General features: G+C 40.0%; 1 protein-coding gene across 3 annotated transcripts in view; it reads left to right on the top strand.

Moving 5' to 3' along the window:
• The window catches only part of FKBP15 (FKBP prolyl isomerase family member 15), a 99199-nt gene that overhangs the window by 65967 nt on the left and 13658 nt on the right, over nt 1-19574 (top strand). For 2 of the 3 annotated variants that reach the window (XM_043988609.1, XM_043988611.1), the window contains 9 exons: nt 2128-2237; nt 2520-2627; nt 6183-6277; nt 6473-6575; nt 8492-8554; nt 14589-14760; nt 16717-16853; nt 17182-17337; nt 19244-19396. In XM_043988609.1, coding sequence (XP_043844544.1) covers nt 2128-2237; nt 2520-2627; nt 6183-6277; nt 6473-6575; nt 8492-8554; nt 14589-14760; nt 16717-16853; nt 17182-17337; nt 19244-19396 — 1097 coding nt within the window. The remainder of the gene's footprint in view (nt 1-2127; nt 2238-2519; nt 2628-6182; nt 6278-6472; nt 6576-8491; nt 8555-14588; nt 14761-16716; nt 16854-17181; nt 17338-19243; nt 19397-19574) is intronic. The other variant, XM_043988610.1, reaches the window with a different exon arrangement.

Below are 19574 nucleotides of genomic sequence, written 5' to 3'. Positions count from 1 at the left end.
TGAAGGAATAGTAGAATTCAAAACTTTTGGGGGGTGGGGGGTGGTGGGGCAGTGAGGTTTAAGTGACTTGCCCAGGGTCACACAGCTAGCAAGTGTCAAGTGTCTGAGGCCAGATTTGAACTCAGGTCCTCCTGAATCCAGGGCCAGTGCTTTATCCACTGTGCCACATAGCTGCCCTCCGGAACAAAAAAACATTAGAAAGCACAGGAAGAAATGATTGTTGTTGAGTTATTTCAATTGTGCCTGATTCTTCATTATCCCGTTTGGGTTTTTGTGGCACAGATACAGGGGCGATGTGCCATTTCTTTCTCAAGCTCATTTTACAGATGAGAAAACTGAGGCAAACAAGATTCAATGACTTGCCCAGGGTCACACAGCTCCTAAGTGTTTGAGGCCAGATTGAACTGAGGAATATGACTCTTCCTGAATCTATGTCAGGCAATTTATCAATTATGCTGTTATCGGTTCATTCTCTGGAAGAGGCTTTGTTTTTTACACTGATCAGAGTTCTCATGTCTCTCATTGTTGATTTCTTTTACATTATTATTGTCCTGTGTAAATTGTTCTTTTGATTCTGCTTATGTTACTCTGCATTAGCTCATTTAAATTTTTCTGAGTTCTTGATATTTGTTGTTTCTTATAGTGCATTAATATTTCTTCCTTTCACATATAACCATTTGTAAGCCATTCTTCAAGCTTCATTGTTGTTCTTCATTCATTCTGTCTTATCCAACTCTGTGTGACCCCTTGGACTTTTTGTCCATGGAGTTTTCTTGTCAAAAATACTGGAGTGGTTTGTCATTTTCTTCTCCAGTGTGTCCCCATTTTATAGAGAGGGACTGAGGCAAATATGGGTTAAGTGACTTGTCAAGGATTACACAGCTAGTAAATGTTTGAGGCCAAATTTGAACTCAGATCTTCCTGACTCCAGGCCCAGTGCTGTATTTATTGCACCACCTAGCTAACTGAACCAGGAATGCCAAAACCTTCACTTAAGGAGGGAGCCCAGGCCAACCATCTCTTCATTTCCCTCCCAGCTGCACTCTTTGGGACTTCTTTGTCAGCCCCTCCACTCCCTTTTCAGCTCTTTTTTGTGTATTGTCTTCCCCCTTTAGACTGTAAGTTCCTTGAGGGCAGGGATGTCTTTCTTTTCTTAGTGTAGTGCCTGGTACAGAGTAGGTACTTAATAAATGTTTATGACTGACTAATGACAATGGACAAAAAGATCCCAAGGAATCTGTATTCAGATGTTTTTCAGTTTATATGTTTTATTTCAGTACAACAGATCCTACTTAGTAAACACTAAACCGTACACAAAAATGTATTCCTTCAAACAGTGACACACAGCCAAGTAAAAGTGATTACAAGTGATGGTACCTGTGAGTTTACACTTTTTTGTGTACTGTTGTTAACCGAATAGAATGTGTGCTTTAACCATAATGATTTAGTACCAACATTGCTCATTGTCTTTTTCAGTTCAGTTGACTTTTCATGTTATCTGGATTTACAATATTGTAGTCCTTGTGTATCTGTCCACACAATCTTTTGTTTTCACACAATCTTTTTGTGTGTGTGTGTGTGTGGCAGTGGGGGTTAAGTGACTTGCCCAGGGTCACACAGCTAGTAAGTGTCAAGTGTCTGAGGCCGGATTTGAACTCAGGTGCTCCTGAATCCAGGGCCTGTGCTTTATCTACTGCGCCACCTAGCCGCCCCCTCACACAATCTTTTTTTTTTTTTTTTTAGTGAGGCAATTGGGGTTAAGTGACTTGCCCAGGGTCACACAGCTAGTGAGTGTTAAGTGTCTGAGGCTGGATTTGAACTCAAGTACTCCTGACTCCAGGGCCAGTGTTCTATCCACTGCGCCACCTAGCTTCCCCCACAATCTTTTGATGAATGTTTTGTACCTCATGGTTCCAGAAGGATGAAGAAAGGAGAAAGCAGTTTAATTTTATCCTCTAAAGGAATTTTCCACAAGTCTTTGGCAGCACCTGTGTTATTCTATAGCTATTATGTCACACATACATATCTCAATTACTAATAAAGAGATAATTTTTCTTTCCCCAATTCCTTTTAGCTCCAAATCTTCTGTTTAAACTGTTCGATTTATTGGAATATATTTATTTTTAGGCTCAGCTGATATTGCTTCATTTTTCATGACTGAAGCTCGGCAGCACAATACCGAAATCCGAATGGCAGTGAGCAAGGTGGCTGATAAAATGGACCATCTTGCTGCCAAGGTGAGTCACTCTGCAGAGGGTAAAGGAGAGAACATGAGGGAGGAGGGGGAGGTGGTATCACCTGATTTGAGTTGTAACTGATTCCAGCATCATGGAAAAGCAGGATTGCACTTAGTAGCAGTATAGCTAAACTCTTTCTTAGTTGGGCAAGGAGATATTTACTTAGAGATTGCTTTATCATTGTCATGTAGAAGTGGTTAGGTATCTAGACTATCAAGTTTTAGAGGATCATGCTAGCTTATATGCTTCTTAATAAAGTCTCTTCTGATATTCCCTTTGAAGGTGGAAGAATTGCAGAAGCACAGTACTAGCAACTCTTTGCTCCTTCCTAGCTTATCAGTTAGCATGGAAACAAGTATGATTATGAGCAATATTCAAAGGATCCTTCAGGTAAGACTGATCTTGCTTTTTATACGAAGTGCTTCCTTTCAAGTGCTATTTCCCCAGAATGTATCAGTTGTGTATACCTACAACACACAAATAGGTAGCAAGTATAAACCACATTGGGTTGAGTAAAATTTAAAAACCAATAATTTACACACAATGATTTAACTTGTTGAGATTAAAGTCTCACAATAGCCACAGTGAAAAACTGCCTTTCCCTCTGATCACTAGAGGTAGATTCAGTGATTTTTCAGATATACACTCAGCTAGTACTGTGAGCTAGGCTCTGCAAAGGATACAAAACATAATACATTATCCCTGAGGGAAGAACCAAGATGGCATAGTAAAGGTAAGGATTCTCCTGAGCTGTCCCCAAATCCCCTCCAAACAACATTAAAATAACACCTCAAGACAAATCCTGAAGTGGCAGAACCAACAAAAGGATGTGGTGAAACAATTTTCCAGCCTAAGACAACTTAGAAAGTTGGCAAGAAAGGTCTTTTTCACAGAGGTGAGTGTGGAGAGCGCAATCCTGGGCAGGCTGGAACAGCACAGGCTGAGCCTTAGCAAACCTTGGGGGCAACTCATTCGGTGGAGGCTATGGTGGTGGCTGCAACCCACAGACAGTAAGAAGGTTGGAAAACTGATTGGAAAGTAAATACAGGGGATATTTTGCCTGGCACTGTGTGCAGTATTCTGTTATATTGCCCATACACAGTTCTAGTTTACAGTCCCAGGGCAAGGAGGAGGACTAGCAGGAGCAGGGCCCTGGTTACGGTTCCAGGGTTGAAAAGAGTGCTTGTGGTTGCTCAGAGACCAGAGCACAGTCCAGGAGAACTGACCACACCTCTCTTCAGATATTACAACTTTGGAAGAACTGAAAGCTATAGACTCCCCCACACTCCCCTGAACTACTCTGAACACAGAAGCACAAAAAAACCTGAAGCTTGGGACAGTGCCACCTCCACCCTGGAAGCAGAGCCCAACTTTAAAACAAAGTTTAGGGGGCAGCTACGTGGTACAGTGGATAAAGCACCAGCACTGGATTCAGGAGTGCCTTAATTCAAATCTGGCCTCAAACACTTGACACTTACTAGCTGTTTGACCCTAGGCAAGTAACTTAACCCTCATTGCCCGGCAAAAAAAAATAATAAATAAAAAAGAAGAATCAGAACAAAAGGGAAAAACCAGCCATGATCAAAAAAGAACTAAAATATCATATTTCAAGAAATTATCAAGGAAAACTTCCCTGATATCCTAGAACCCAAGGGTAAAATAGAAATGGAAATAATCCACTGATCACCTCCTAAAAGAAATCCCAAAATGAAAACTCCCAGAAATATTATATAGCCAAATTCCAGAGTCCCAGATCAAGAAGAAAATATTACAATCAGCCTGAAAGAAACAATTTAAATAGTCAAGATATAACACAAGATTTAGCAGCTTTTATATGAAACTTGGATATTATATTCCAGAAGGCAAAGGAACTAGGATTACAACCCAGAATTACCTACCCGGCAAAACTTTACATAATTCTTCAGGGGGAAAATGGACATTGAATGAAATTGAGACCTTCCAAGCAGTCCTGATGAAAAGACCAGCACTGAATAGAAAATTTGACATTCAAACACAAGAATCAAGAGAAGCAGAAGCACACGTATAACCTATACTGATTGCTTACAACCTTGGGGAGGGGGGAGAGTAGGGAGGGAAAGAATGATAGAGGGATAAAATTTGGAACTCTAAATTTTAAAAAAAGTGGTGGGTGGGGAAGAAATAATGAGCAGGCAGATTTCAAAAAAACCTGGAAAGACTTAAGTGGACTGATGCTGAGTGAAGTGAGCAGAAGCAGGACAACATTATACACAGTAACAGCAACATTGTGTGATAATCAACTGTGATAGACTTAGTTCTTCTTAGCAGTGCAGTGATCCAATACAGTTCCAAAGAACTCATGATAGAAAATGTTCTCCACATCCAAAAAAAAAGAACTGTGGATTCTGAATGTAGATCGAACCATTCTGTTTCTACTTTTTGGCTGGTTTTTTTCTCTTTTGAGGTTTTCCCCTTGTGTTCTGATTCTTCTTTCATAATATGACTAATGCAGAAATATGTTTAATGTGATTGTACATATATAACCTATATCAGATTGCTTGCTGTTTTGGGGAGGGAGGGAAGGGAAGAAGGGAGAAAATTTGGAACTAAAAATATTGCAAAAGAGAAGCAGAAAAATTAAATAGGAAAGAGAAATCATAAGGGATTCAGTAAAACTGTTTACATTCCTGCATGAGAAGATACTTTTTTTTTTTAAGTGAGATATTTGGGGTTAAGTGACTTGCCCAGGGTCACACAGCTAATAAGTGTTAAGTGTCTGAGGCCGGATTTGAACTCAGGTACTCCTGACTCCAGGACTGGTGTTCTATCCACTGTGCCACCTAGCTGCCCCAGAGAAGATACTTTTTAACTCCTAAGAATTTTTTTCTTTTTTTTAGGGCAGCTACAAGGAGTGTACTTAGAGGGCATGGATGTGCTTTGAATATTATGTGATGATATCCAAAAAAATAAAATTAAGGGCTGAAAAAAAGGGAATACACTGTGAGAAGGGGGAAGGGAAAGGTAGAATGGGTAAATTATTCCACATAAAAGAGGTGCAAAAGAGCTTTTTACAGTGCAGGGGAATATGTGGGGGCATCACTGGCAATGCTTGAACTATTACTCTCATGAGAATTGGTTCAAAGAGGAAATAACATACCCAGTTGGGTATAGAAATCTATCTTACCTTACAGGGAAGTAAGAGGGGAGGAAGAAAATAGAAAGGAGAGAAGTGGGGGGTGATGCTGATAAAAGGGAGGGTAGATGGGGGGGAAGGCAGTGGTCAGAAAGAAAAGACTTTTGAGGAGGGACAGCGTGAAGGGAGAAGAGAGTAGAATAAATGGGGAAACTCAGGCTGGAGGGAAGTACACAGTGATCTTAACAGTAAATGTGAATGGGATCAGCACAATACATGATTCCTGCCCGCAACAAACTTACAGTCTCATAAAGGAGATAAGACCCATATGCAGATAACTATAGTGTACAGTAGAATGTGAAAAACCAAGGAGAAGCATTGAGTGCCTCTGCAGCTGAGAGGAAGTGGAGCTTGCTTTCAGCTGGGACTTGTGCCCTTGTTGTTCACTAGAGAGTGGTATCGTGAACACCAGACCTTGTGCCAATTCCCTTTTGTACCCAAGCTCGTTTTTATCCCACTGCATTTTTTTCATTTTTGCCATCTACACCATATAGGACTGTCTCCCTTAGACTCCCTTTCTTAATCTTCCTGGAAAAATCAAGTGGTCTGTAGAAGGTGAAATGGGGTTGGTGGGCTGAATTACTGGAGTTGTGTGCAGGCCCTCTCTCTGGGAGGTTCTAAATAGCATGACTGTGGTTGTGAGTTGCAGTTGCTTCTTGCCTCAAAATGTGGACTAAATAAGACCAGCTTCTGCTGACTCAAATATGTTGCTTCTCTTAAAGCTGTTCATTTGTGAAAGAGTTAAATTGTATATATCCATATTTCAAACTTAGGAAAATGAAAAATTGAAGCAGGAGGTCCTTGAGAAGAAAAATCGGATAGAAGAACAAAATGACAAGATTACTGATCTGATTGAACGCAGTCAGAGGTAATAGTGCAGTGAACTGGCTCTACATCAAACAGGCTTGCGTATGCATGACAATGAGAACATTGTCTGCACCAATGGGGTTTCAAACATTCATGCCTCCTGTCTGTTATATAGCATTGTTTAGGATCACTCTGACCCTGTGCTTGACTTATGTGTGTGCACACAGTTTGCTGGACCTAATCCTATATTTTATAGGTATGTGGAGCAGAGTAACCTGCTGATGGAGAAGAGGAATAGCACCCTTCAAATAGCCACTGAAAACACGCAGGCAAGAGTATTGCATGCTGAACAGGAGAAGGTAAAGTCATTAGCACCGGGGAGCCTCGAAAAGAGAACTCATATTTTTCAAGTGGAGTCAACATGATCCTAGGCCCTATTTCAGAGTAATTCCTGGGCACATTAGCCACATTTTCACCTACTAAGTTCTGAATTCACTACAGTAATGGATATATGTACACATTGACTTAAAAAGACTCCAGTTGTTGGAACAGTTATCCTGTTATATAGTTAGAAACAAAATAACAGTATACCTCATCTAGTAATCATCATAACCCAAGTACTATTGGTAGGACAGCTCTCTGGAGATTAAGCTTTAATTCTAATGAGTTTACATCTTTATAGGTGTTTCTGAAGGCCTTTCATTTCAGTCCTATTCCATGACTTATGTGTAGTGCTTTTGAGCTTTCTTTTTCTTTTCTTTTTTTTTGTGGGGCAGTGAGGGTTAAGTGACTTGCCCAGGGTCACACAGCTAGTAATTGTCAAGTGTCTGAGAGGCCGGGTTTGAACTCAGGTCCTCCTGAATCCAAGACCAGTGGCTTTATCCACTAAGCCACCTAGCTGCCCCCTTGAGCATTCTTAGCTGTTATCTCAACACCATTCTGGGAGAAGAGAAAGGACCGGCCTCAGTTTTCCAGTGTTACCAGTGAGACCTAGTTAAATGACTTGGTCAGATCAGGTTAGGGCAAATGTGGCAGTGCCCAGTTTGGTGCTCTTCTCATTCCACCACACTACCTTTGTTTTGTAGGCATTAAACAGAAACTCTAATTTCAAAGTGAAAAAATAGCATTAGTGTCTGCAGTACCTAGGATTAGGGCTTTGGGTGGGACTGACTGGTTTTAAGGAAGAGGCTTTTTAAAATTCCTATCATTAACAATGAGATCAGAGACTGCTTGGGCTGCAAATCTTTAAGAAATATTGGCCCTTTCACCCTGCTAGGTTACCTGCTAGAGGTTATGTTATGTTGGAGGAGAAATGTTCTGTGTTTGATTGTTTGATTTTGATGGGAAACTCACTGAGGATGATGTATAACCTTGCACAGACACACAGTGCAGTTTGTGTCCTGGCTTATGCTCCTTCACAACTGAGGATTCTTCCATGAGGTACTCCTGATGTTCTTGTTAAATTCTTTAATTATTGCCATTAACACAAGTTCTTCCCTTGTGTGTATTTATATAAGAAGGGTTCTAGCCCCATCTTCTCACCAACTGTAACAGGTCCCCATTCTCACTTCCCAGCCCATTAGGTACCTTTTGACATTGAGTTGGTCCCACATGTCTCTTCTGTGATATTTCTATTACTCCCTTCTCTTTTCTCCTCTTTTCCTCCTTTCTCTGGTCCTTTATTTCCCTTGCCCTTTGGCCCAGGTTTCCTAACCCTACAGAACATTGTTTGGTCCCACTCACCCCAGCTGGGGCTCAAGAGGCTGCTGACCATAGCTTTGCATGATGAGAGCTAGCCACATAGATCCCACTTCATCCCTGCTGGTCACATTTAAACTGAGCTGACTTTGACCATTTCCTTCCTATCCCCACCCACCACCCCCTTCCCATTCTCTTGTCCTATACCTGCTTCCTCTCATTCTCTTCCCTGAGATTCCTCCTGTGTCAGGGAGATCAGAAATTCTCCTGCCTCAGGTGCAGTGCTCTAACTTAACCAGAAATAGTTCTAACTACTCACTCTGACAGGATGTTTTTTCCTATTTCTGTATAGCCATAGCCTTTGGGTATTTCCAGGGACTTTGGAGAGGATCTGATCCACACCCCTCCTTTTACAGATTCCTAAGTGATTTGCTAGGCAGCAGCAGAGCCAAGGCCCAGACCCTGGCTCTGCCATGCACCTTCTCTCTGACACTCATCTTTCTTGGTCTGACTTGGATGCTTTTGCTGCTTGTTTTTCAGAACATTTAGTTTTTCCTCTTGCTTCTTTCTCTCCCAGCGCCTGATGTCAGCAGCAGGATTCGTTGAGGGGTGGGACCAAGGGCAGCCACCTGGACATGGTGTAGGTGTTTAGAGTTTTCCTTCTTTCTGTCACTTTCGCATGTGCTCACTGACTTGCTCTCTCAGGTATCTTGTTTGCCTGTCCAGCAGGGACATAGGGCTTTTTACTGACCTTGGGTCAGCAGAAGTCCAGGGCAAAGGAGCAAGATATTGAGCTGTGTATCATCTCTAAGCATAATTCCTCCCTGTCGTCCTGGTTGTTTGGCTAACTTCAGCAAGGCTTTCTGCTGGGCAGGTATTCAAACCATGGGTGGATGCAGAACCACAGAGACTCGATTCCAAGTTTCAGACATGTGTTTGAGGCAAGCCAGTCAATTCCCTTATGTTAGGGATAATGCCATCTTCTGAATTTCATATTATGTTCTGTATACTCCACTTAATTGGGAAGTGAAATATATATTCCACTTTAGAAAGATTTCTGTCCAGTTTAATTCAAATTTGGAGGTGGTGAGAGGTTTTGGCATTTCTCAGAGTAAATTTCACTTACCTGTAAAATTAATTGACTTCATCTCAGTGATTCTGGGTAAATGAGGTATTATTATACTGTCAGTACTATTAATCATTTGCCTCATACTAAATCAATAGAAAACTTCTGGTACTGGTTGGCATAAATTTGAATTATACACTAAAAATAGCACAGATTATAAATAGATCATTTCAGTTATATTTCTAATACTAATTATAATAATACTTTATATTTGTGTATTATGATTTTTCAAAGTACTTCCATATCACTACATAATTTGATTCTTTTTTTTTCCTTTGGGCAGGGCAATGAGGGTTAAGTGACTTGCCTAGGATCACATAGCTAGTAAGTGTCAAGTGTCTGAGTTTGCATTTGAACTCAGATCCTCCTGAATCCAGGGCCGGTGCTTTATCCACTGTGCCACCTAGCTATCTCTCATTTGATTCTTACATGTCACCCTTTGAGGTACACAGTGCAAACAGTATCCCTATTTTATAGATAAGGAAGCAGGCAGATGAGAGAGATTAAGTGATTTGTCCATAGTTTCACTCCTAATCCATCAATAGCAGAGCCAGAACTGGGATCCAAGTATTCTGTTGCTTAGCCAAGTGATTTTTCTATGCTAAAACAGTATAAAAGCATTAGTAAAATTATTGGTCAAGCAGTTGGGTTATAGCATCATTGCTATATAATATGGTGATATTTTGATATCTCAAAAGCAAAGAACTGGGAACTAAAGCTAAATCTAGAAAATTTTCCTAATACATGCTACCGGTTATGTAATTAACCTAATCCTTTTTCTTGTTGCCCAAATGAAAGCACTCACCTAAACACACACATTCCTTTTATAGCCCATTGATTTGGTTAGAATTCAGGTTTTTGCTTTGGAACTGGTCCTAAAGTATTTTAGATGGGAATTTCATTGTTAATACTTCTCTTCATGAAGCCTAGATAAGGAAGCCCAAATCAGATACAACAGAGTTTGCTGGTTACTGTAGCACAGTGTCCAGCGTATGCCAGCAATCCTGCAGATAAATGCTCCTTCTCTCTACTTGGACTTAATCTCAGCTGCCTCATTTTTGTATAAGGAAACCTAAGACATCACTGTTATTCCTGAATTTTATAATTCAGTATGTCTTGGTTTCAGATATGTATATCTATATGAGCATCATCTGTTTTCATATGAAAGTCCTTCCTAAAATAGAAATCTTCAATAATCCAATTTCAGATAGTGAAATTAAACTAGCAGTAAAGGAACTTCCAGAGGACAGCAGAGGGGAAGAAGCCTTCATTTAGATGGATTTCCAGTTAAATTCTATCAAACATTTAAAGAATAATTAATACCTATACTACACAAATCATTTTCAAATCTAGAAATAAAATACTCTAATAAGCACCTTTTATGAGCTATAAGTAATACTAATTCTGAAGCCAAGGAAGGACAAAACAAAGAAGGGGAACTATAATCACTAATAAATAGTGTTTCAAAAATTTGGAATAAAATCTCAACAAAAAGCTAATGAACGACAATAAAAAATTACTATAAATTTTTTTCACTAATGAATTTGTACTAGGGGTACAGCATGATCATATTAAAAACATACTTCAAAACCCATGACTATATAATATAAACATCATAATATACTAAATATGATAAAAACTATATGCCTAAAACCAAAAGCTAGCATTATTTATAATGGAAAAACTCCAGAAACTTTCCTAATCAACCCAGGAATAAAGCAAGAATGTCCTCTTCCCTCCTATTTTCAAAATTTCCATCATTTATTTATTTATTTATTAGCATTCTTTTCTTTTACAATTTTGAGTTCCAAATTTCTACCCTCCCCCACCGACTGAGAAGGCAAACAGCATATCAATTATACATCTGAAATAATGTGAAAAAAAGTGAGAAAATAATACTTCAATTTGTACTCAGAATTCATCAGTTTTCTCTCTGGAGGTGAATAGCATTTTTTCATCATGAGTCCTTTGGAATTGTCTCAGATCATTGGACTGATGAGTAGCCAAGTCTTTTATAGTTCATCATTACAACTTGCAGTTACTATGCACAATGATCTCCCAGGTTCTTCTCATTTCACTTTGCATCAGTTCTCCCACTATTTTTTGACATAGTTCTAGAAATGTTAGCACTAGCAGTAAGACTAGTGAAAGGCATAAACAAAGCCAACGAAGAGACAAAAGTATCCCTCTTTGCTGATGACCTAATTTTCTTTAGTTACTAATTAAGATAATTAATAGCTTCAATAAATTAATACTACGAAAAGTAAATCCACAGGATCATTAGCGTTTCTACATAATAGTCACAAAATCTGGAAGGAAATAATAGAAAGGGAAGTGCCATTCAAAATAACTAAAAAATGCCTAAAAAATATTTGGAATCAACATACTAAATCATACTCCAGAATTCTGTAGATGCAATTACAAAACACTTTCAAGAAATAAATATTTGAGCTGTGTGACCCTGGGCAAGTCACTTAACTCTCATTGTCCTGCCAAAAAATAGTGTTAGAAATAAATATTTGCTGTGACCCTGGGCAAGTCACTTAACCCCAATTGCCTCACTAAAAAAAAAAAAAGAAAGAAATATTTGGAGGGATATTTATTGTTTAAGCGTAAGCCACACCAATATAATGAAAATGATGATACATAAATTTATAGATTTAGTGTTATGCTAATCAAATTCCCAAAAGCATATTTTATAGAGAGTGAAGCAAAATTATAATAAAATTCATTTGGAAGAGCAAAAGGGAACTTCAAGGGAAATTATGGATGGAAAAATTAAGAATGAAGAGAATGGGGGAATAGCACTCAAATTATGCCATAAAGCATTAAACATAGCAAAGTTCCTGCAGGGCATGGGCCCATGTCTGTTTGATTGCCTTTGTTTAGTACCAGGGCTATAGGAACCCTTAAGTATTATCTTCAACTTTTAATGCCTTCTCTTCACAGCCAGAAGCAAATATCTGTAGACCAGATCTACTTCCTTGCCCCTGAAGGTTTTTTATTGTAGTCCAGCAGTCTTAATGAACCTAAAACTATTCCGTGATACTTACTACTTACAGCCTTCACAATGGCCTATATTCTTCCTCATTCATTCTTGGAAACCACAAGAAGACATTAGTGGGAATAAGCATCACTGGGAATTAAATACTTTGAAAAATAAGTAAGCCATACATATCTAGCATACCCATTGCATAATAACCCAAGGTGATTGAGAATAAAAAACTCGGGAGAAAAAATGTACATTCAAGAGTCTGATAATTGCACATTCAGTTACTGTAGAGCTAAAATTGTATATTTATTGTTTCTTTTCTCCAATCAATGCAGCTGTTGGCTCAGCAGCTCTGTTTTATGGAATATGTATACATATATACACAGATCCTGGCTGAACTGCCATCTTTGGGGTACCAGCTGCTGGACTACAGTCTCATGGAATGTGGAGCACTTCCCCTTCAGAGCCACCACTGTTCATAGCACATGTTCAGAATGTTTTAGAAAATGGATATTTCTGTATTTTCATGGGTCCCAGTACCGTTCAGATTAGAGCTCTGCAGTGCACCAAGAAGACTGTAGTCATGTAATACCCAAATCTCCATGCAGTATGGCATTTCCAGTAGTCACAAGAAGTGAAGGAGAACCTTGAGGACAGCCGGGCAGAGGGATATTTCCTTTCAGAGCAATATCAAAGGACTCAATCCTAGTGGGATAGCATAGGCCACAGGAGAACATTTGTTAACTGCACCACGCCTCCTGTTGAGAAGCTTTTAAGCGGTCTTAAACCACCTGCTCTCAGTAGTTAGCCTGAGAGAGCCTGCTTTGATACAGGCATGGAAGTTGTTCTTTTCCTGTCTCTTATGATTCAAGGCCTCACAGCCTCCTTGGTTAGTTGCAGAAAAGTTGTCCTAATTAAGCAGATGGAGCCAGCTCCCAGAAAGAAGTGCATTTTGTAAATAGGCCTTGAGCATCATCCTTTGGTGCTCCACCATGACTACCCTAACTCTGGCTGCCTTCAAGGTCCTTCCTGCCTCATTGTTGACTTCATAATCCAACACTCACATTACAGTCACATCTGCCAGGTTGGCTTTTATTTTCTTCCTTTCCCCCTAAAGAATGTAAGCTCTTTGAGGGCAGGACTTGTTTTTTTTTCCTTTTTATCCCTAGTATACAGTTAGCCACTGGTTCATTGGTCAATATCTCATTTGGGGTTTTTTTTTTGCGGACCATGAGGGTTAAGTAACTTGCCCAGAAACACACAGCTAGTGTCAAGTGTCAGAGGCCAGATTTGAACTTGGGTCCTCCTGAATCCAGGGCCAGTGTTTTTATCCACTGCACTATCTAGTTGCCCCTGGTCAATAGCTTCTTTTTTTTTTTTCTTTTTTTGGGGGGGAGGGTGAGGTAATTGGGGTTAAGTGACTTGCCCGGGGTCACACAGCTAGTAAGTGTCAAGTGTCTAAGGCCAGATTTGAACTCAGGTCCTCCTGAATCCAGGGCCAGTGCTTTATCCACTGCACCACCTAGCTGCCCCCTAGTACTGCTAACTCTTAAAGGCCTTTCCTTTGCCTACCTCTTACATTTTATTTTCTTGTACATCATAGGAACTGAAAAGAGGTTTATTTTTCTGAAATAGATTATGCAGATTTCAAAGTCTTCCCTTTGCTTAATGCAAAGTATTATGTCTCTAGGACCTCAGAAAATTCTCCCTTATCTTTCTTTTCTTTTCTTTCTTTCTTTTTTTTTTTTTGCAGGGCAATGAGGGTTAAGTGACTTGCCCAGGGTCGCACAGCTAATAAGTGTCAAGTGTCTGAAACTGGATTTGAACTCAGGTCCTCCTGAATCCAAGGCCAATGCTTTATCTATTGTGCCACCTAGCTGCCCCCTATATATATGTTACCAACAATTCCCATGCCCAGTATTTTTTTTTTTTTTTTGGTGAGGCAATTGGGGTTAAGTGACTTGCCTAGAGTCACACAGCTAGTAAGTGTCAAGTGTCTGAGGTCGTATTTGAACTCAGGTCCTCCTGACTCCAAGGCTGGTGCTCTATCCACTGCGCCACCTAGCTGTCCCCCTTATCTTTTTCAGAACTCTTTACTGTAATATATATATGTAATTAAGCTTTCTTTACCCACTAAATCCCTCTCATTTAATAACTCAGATATATTGATATATCTTTATAAGGAATTAACCAGCCACTTTAAACAAGTTCAGAATCTGATTTAAAGTGCAGTGAGCCAGCCAGCTCAGAATTAAATTAATCAAATCTTTATAGGATATGTAGACCATTTTTTTATATAATAAACTTCTGCTGACAACTCCAAGCTGCCTTCCATATGTGGTACTGTCCCTCCCATTCAATTAAATTGGGATATGTAGTAAATTCAGACACTATCATCCTTGGGTTCCTGGCCTGAGTATTAATGAGAAGGAGCTGTTAGCTATTTATCACACAATTTCTGTATGTTGGTAGAGGATAACATTAGGATTAGCCTAGGGCTTAGTTGTTCAACTTGTGGGTTAAGCTCACTCCTAGTTCCTCTGCTTGGCTTACCAGGCTAAGGTCACAGAAGAATTGGCATCAGTGACTGCCCAGGTCTCCAATCTGCAGCTGAAACTGACCGCTCAGCAGAAGAAGGAAACAGACCTTCAGATGCAGCTGACAGAACACCTGAAGGATGCAGATCTCCGGGAGGCTCAGATCAGCAAATTGCAGGCACAGATCACAGGTCTGTTCTTGGTAAAGGGGCACTGTACTGACTTGGATGATTCTGAACCTCGGCCTGGAAACAATCATTGTCTACCACACCTTTTTCATTATAGTATGCTATTTATGAAGACCCCTGGAGAACAGAGAAAGACTCCTAGGATGTGAGAAGTGAAAAAGACCCTTGGGATCATCTAATCCAGCATTTTGTTTTTTATTTTTATTTTTTTTTTTTGTGAGGCAATTGGGGTTAAGTGACTTGCCGAGGGTCACACAGCTAGTAAGTGTCAAGTGTCTGAGGCCGGATTTCAACTCAGGTACCTCTGACTCCAGGGCCGGTGCTCTATCCACTGCGCCATCTAGCTGCCCCTAATTCAGCATTTTAAAAAAGTAAAATTGGATGAATTAGTGCAAATGTGTCACCAGTACTAAAAAAAAAAATTTTAAATACTTTTTGGTCAGTAATGTCTTTTTTTTTTTACTACTTTTATAAAAGACAACATATTCATTATGGACTATTCATGCAAGGATGCAAATGGACTCAAGTTTCCTCAGCTCCTTCTCTCATCACTGGTACATTTAGAACTGCAATATAGTATGGAGTTCTCTATTTTCCCTAGAGAGTTATTGTGCCTCCACTCTCTAACACCTTAGTGAGCAACAGAATTTTTTCACACACAAATTGTGTGATTATAAGTTCGGTATGTGTTAAGAAACACAGTTACATTCTCAGTGGTATGAGAGTTGGAGATTAAGTGTGGACAGAATATAAATTTGCTGCTTGAATCAAAGTATCATATGTCCAATTTCATAAACATTTATTACATATTTACAAATGTGGAATTATATTTGTTGTCCATTATATTGAACTGAGGTTCAGTTCAGTGATTCCCAAAGGATGTTATGCAATTATGAAAAAGTTTTAAAATTTACTTTAATTAAATATGTCACACTACTGTTTTTTTTTTTTAATTTTAGTGAGGCAGTTGGGGTTAAGTAACTTGCCCAGGGTCACACAGCTAGTAAGTGTTAAGTGTCTGAGGCCGGATTTGAACTCAGGTACTCCTGACTCCAGGGCCGGTGCTCTATCCACTGCGCCACCTAGCTGCCCCCACACTACTGTTTTTGAAGGGAGCAAGGGGGACTATCATGAAAAACCAGTCAGTAAAAATGTCACCAGTACCAGAGACTTGGAGCTCCCTGATGCAGGGACCTACTTGATCTGATTCAGTATGAACAAACTGAAGAACTTCTATATTCTGTTTGTTTTGTTTTGTTTTGTTTTTTAAATTTTTGCAGGGCAATGAGGGTTAAGTGACTTGCCCAGGGTCACACAGCTAGTTAAGTGTCAAGTGTCTGAGGCTGGATTTGAACTCGGATACTCCTGAATCCAAGGCCAGTGCTTTATCCACTGCGCCACCTAGCTGCCCCAGAACTTCTATATTCTGTAGACTAGTTAGTGAAAAGAAGTTGTGTGTTCCAGAGTCAAATTACCATCTCTTCCAGTTGGGGATATTTTCTTTACTTCAAACATGTTTATACATGAGGTACAGACAAGTGAATTGCCTGTCAGCTAAATGTGAATGGGTAAAGGAATGAGTTTGTGAGTGTCTTTGCACAGCAGCCTCAATAAACTTCCTAGAGATATGACGAGAATCAAAAGAGGGAGAAATTGGATCTGAGTTCAAATCCAGCCTCAGACACTTGACACTTAACTAGCTGTGTGACCCTGGGCAAGTCACTTAACCCTCATTGCCCTGCAAATAAATAGATAGATAGATAGATAGATAGATAGATAGATAGATAGATAGATAGATAGATAGATAGATAGATAGAGGGAGAAATTGTTTGAATGAGTGGAATGGTATGGTGAAGCCTTGAAGATGACTAGAGTCACCCAGGCAGCTGAGCCCAGCCATTAAAGTATTAAAGTTTCATTCATCCCTGCTTGGATCAACTGTCAGTTTCTGTTTTTCAGAACTCCAAGAAACATCAGAGCAAGCTCAGTCCAAATTTAAACTTGAAAAGCAAAGCCGCAAGCAATTGGAACTGAAGTTGGCAACATTAGAGGAGGAACTGACTGACCTTCAGGCTGAGAAAGAATCTCTGGAAAAGGTATGCTTGCTGCTTAAGTTCCTCACCAAGACTCTTATGTTAGGCCAGTCAGCCAAGTAAGCTGATTCTGGCTTTTAGGGAATGTTTGAGGGGTGTCTTCTTGGTCTGTGAAGGACCCTTCTTGCTTTGGAGATTTATTTCAGCACTAGGAAAGACTGCCTGCCCTGGAGACAAAGATCTCTGGTCTTAGAGTATATTTCAGTTGGGATGCAAAGGGAAAAAATAACTAAGAAAATATTTAAAGTTTCTAGGAACCAAGGAATATAGTCATTGTTATTTAACCTCTACTAGACTATTGGGAATTAAGATTAGTTTCTTCCTTCCAAAGACCCTCTCAGAGAGGAAAAAGAAGTCTGCCCAAGAGCGGAGCCAGGCTGAGGAAGAGATTGGTGAAATTCGCAAATCACACCAGGAAGAATTAGAAAAACTTCGACAGCTCCTGAAACAGGCTCAAGTATCTACAGATCAAACAGCTGCTGAACAGGTACAGGGGAGATGTGGGAATAAGGAGACAGAAGATCATAAACCTGCATGAAGAAGTGAAAATCTCAAACATAAAAACGAGTTTCCCAGATTCCATGTTAGACTTTTTTTTAATCATAAAAGTATTTTGTTATTTTCCAGTTACTTGTTTTTGTTTTGTGTTTGGGTTTTTTTTGTGAGACAATTGGGGTTAAGTGACAGCTAGTAAGTGTTAAGTGTGTAAGATCGGATTTGAACTCAGGACCTCCTGACTCCAGGGCCGGCGCTCTATCCACTGCACCATCTAGCTGCCCCTTTTCCAGTTACTTGTAAAGATAGTTTTCAACATTTGTTTTCATAAGATTTTTAGTTCCAAATTTTTCTCCTTCTCTCCCCCTCCCCAAGACAACAAGCAATCTGATATAGGTTATATATGTACAATCTCATTAAATATATTTCTACATTAGTCATGTTGTGAAAGAAGAATCAGAACAAAAGGGGAAACCTCAAAAAAAAAAAGTAAAAATCGTATGGTTCAATCTGCATTCGGAATCCACAGTTATTTTCTCTGGATGTGGAGAACATTTTCCATCATGAGTCCTTTGGAGTTGGATCTACTGAGGAGAGTTAAGTCTATCACAGTTGATCATCGCACAATGTTTTTGTTACTGTGTACAATGTTCTCCTGGTTCTGCTCACCATGTTAGACTTTTATGAGTGTTCCCTGCAGACCTCAGTTACAGGTGCCAAAGGGCATGGATGGATATCAAGTTAAATGCCATCTTTCCAGGGGCATTTCAGTGCTTGAAAAGAATGGGGAGCAAAGACTTTCCAGTGTGATGAGAAAGGATTTGGCAGAAGTCACAAAGAGGGAAGGCCTTTGGCTAGGAATACCAGCCCAACCAGTTAGGTGTGTATAGGCAGGCGGCAAAGGGGTTGGTTTCTAGGAGGAACAAACAAGGTCAGCCAGGTACTATAAAAGGTCTGGGTACTCAGACCCCAAGCAGCCAGAGTCACTAGGGCAAGCTCCTAGCCTAGGGGAAAGGTTGTTGGCTGTTGTCCATTTGTTCCATTGTTTCTTGGATATGGGTGCCTCCGTGTCCTTGAGTGTTCAGTTGCCACAAGGATATCAGATAATTGACTGCTGAGGAAATTCAAGTTATTCTGTATTATCTAATAATTCAATCATTTTGTAATTGACCATATTCTGTATTACTGACTCATTTTGTATAATTGCTCAAATCTATCTCTGAGTCAGCTTTTCTGAGTTAGTTTAAAGTTACAAGTTAACTTGTTATCATCACCCAAAGATATGTTGACCCTCCTTTCCTGTCCAGGAGGGTCTTATCTCCCTGACAGACCCTTCTAGGTGCCACGGAATCTGCTAATTCACGTCTGCTAACAAGGCCTGCAGGGTGCTGGTGGGTCCCATAAAACACTTAACATTCCTTAATTGTCAGAGAGGGGTGGCCACTAGCCTCATTTATTTAAAAGAACCAATCATGTTGTCTCTACCCCCATGATACTGTCTACCCTATAACCAATCATATTCTCTTCCCCACACCCAAGTCCCCAAAATGATATTAAGTCCCACCTTGGGGTCTTTGGTCATTGACAGCAGCCATTGACCTTATTTATTGGTTACTGCTAGCCTAACTAATAAATTGATCATGCTCAGATCAATGTCTCTTGGTTTACCTTAATTTTTAAATGTAACATTACTGATGGACTCTGCCCGTTATTGGTGCAAGGGCCCTAGAACTTAAAAGGATTACTGGGATAGCCTCACCAAGGAAGAAGAAACATATTCAGAGCTATTGACTTATTGTACTATACAGGGAGAAACTATTTGGACTTAGAGAACCTCCCTTCCCAGCATCCTAAGGAGCATTATAAGTTTTAGGATCTTATGTCAGTTCTCTGGGCAGGTGTCTCTAATGCAAGCTGAGCTGAAATCCCAGTGGGAAGCCAAGTGTGAGCGCTTGTTGGCTTCTGCCAAGAATGAACATCTCCAACAGTACCAAGAAGTGTGTGAACAGAGAAATGCTACTCAGCAGAAACTCACTCACCTGGAAGAAAAGGTGAGCCATACGAAAGCAGCAAGGCTGACGAAACAGCTCCTTTGGATGATTTAGATCCTGGAGATGTTCAGCAGCGCGGGGTGTGCGGGTTAAATTCATTGGTCATAAAGTTGTCCAGCACACCAACTGACCGGACGGATGTCTGTCTTTTCTGGTCTTGGTGGTGATGGTGGCAGTA

Source organism: Dromiciops gliroides, chromosome 2 (genome assembly GCF_019393635.1).
Source record: "Dromiciops gliroides isolate mDroGli1 chromosome 2, mDroGli1.pri, whole genome shotgun sequence".
NCBI classification, from domain to species: Eukaryota; Metazoa; Chordata; class Mammalia; order Microbiotheria; family Microbiotheriidae; genus Dromiciops; species Dromiciops gliroides.
This window is presented reverse-complemented; position numbering and strand designations above follow the sequence as displayed.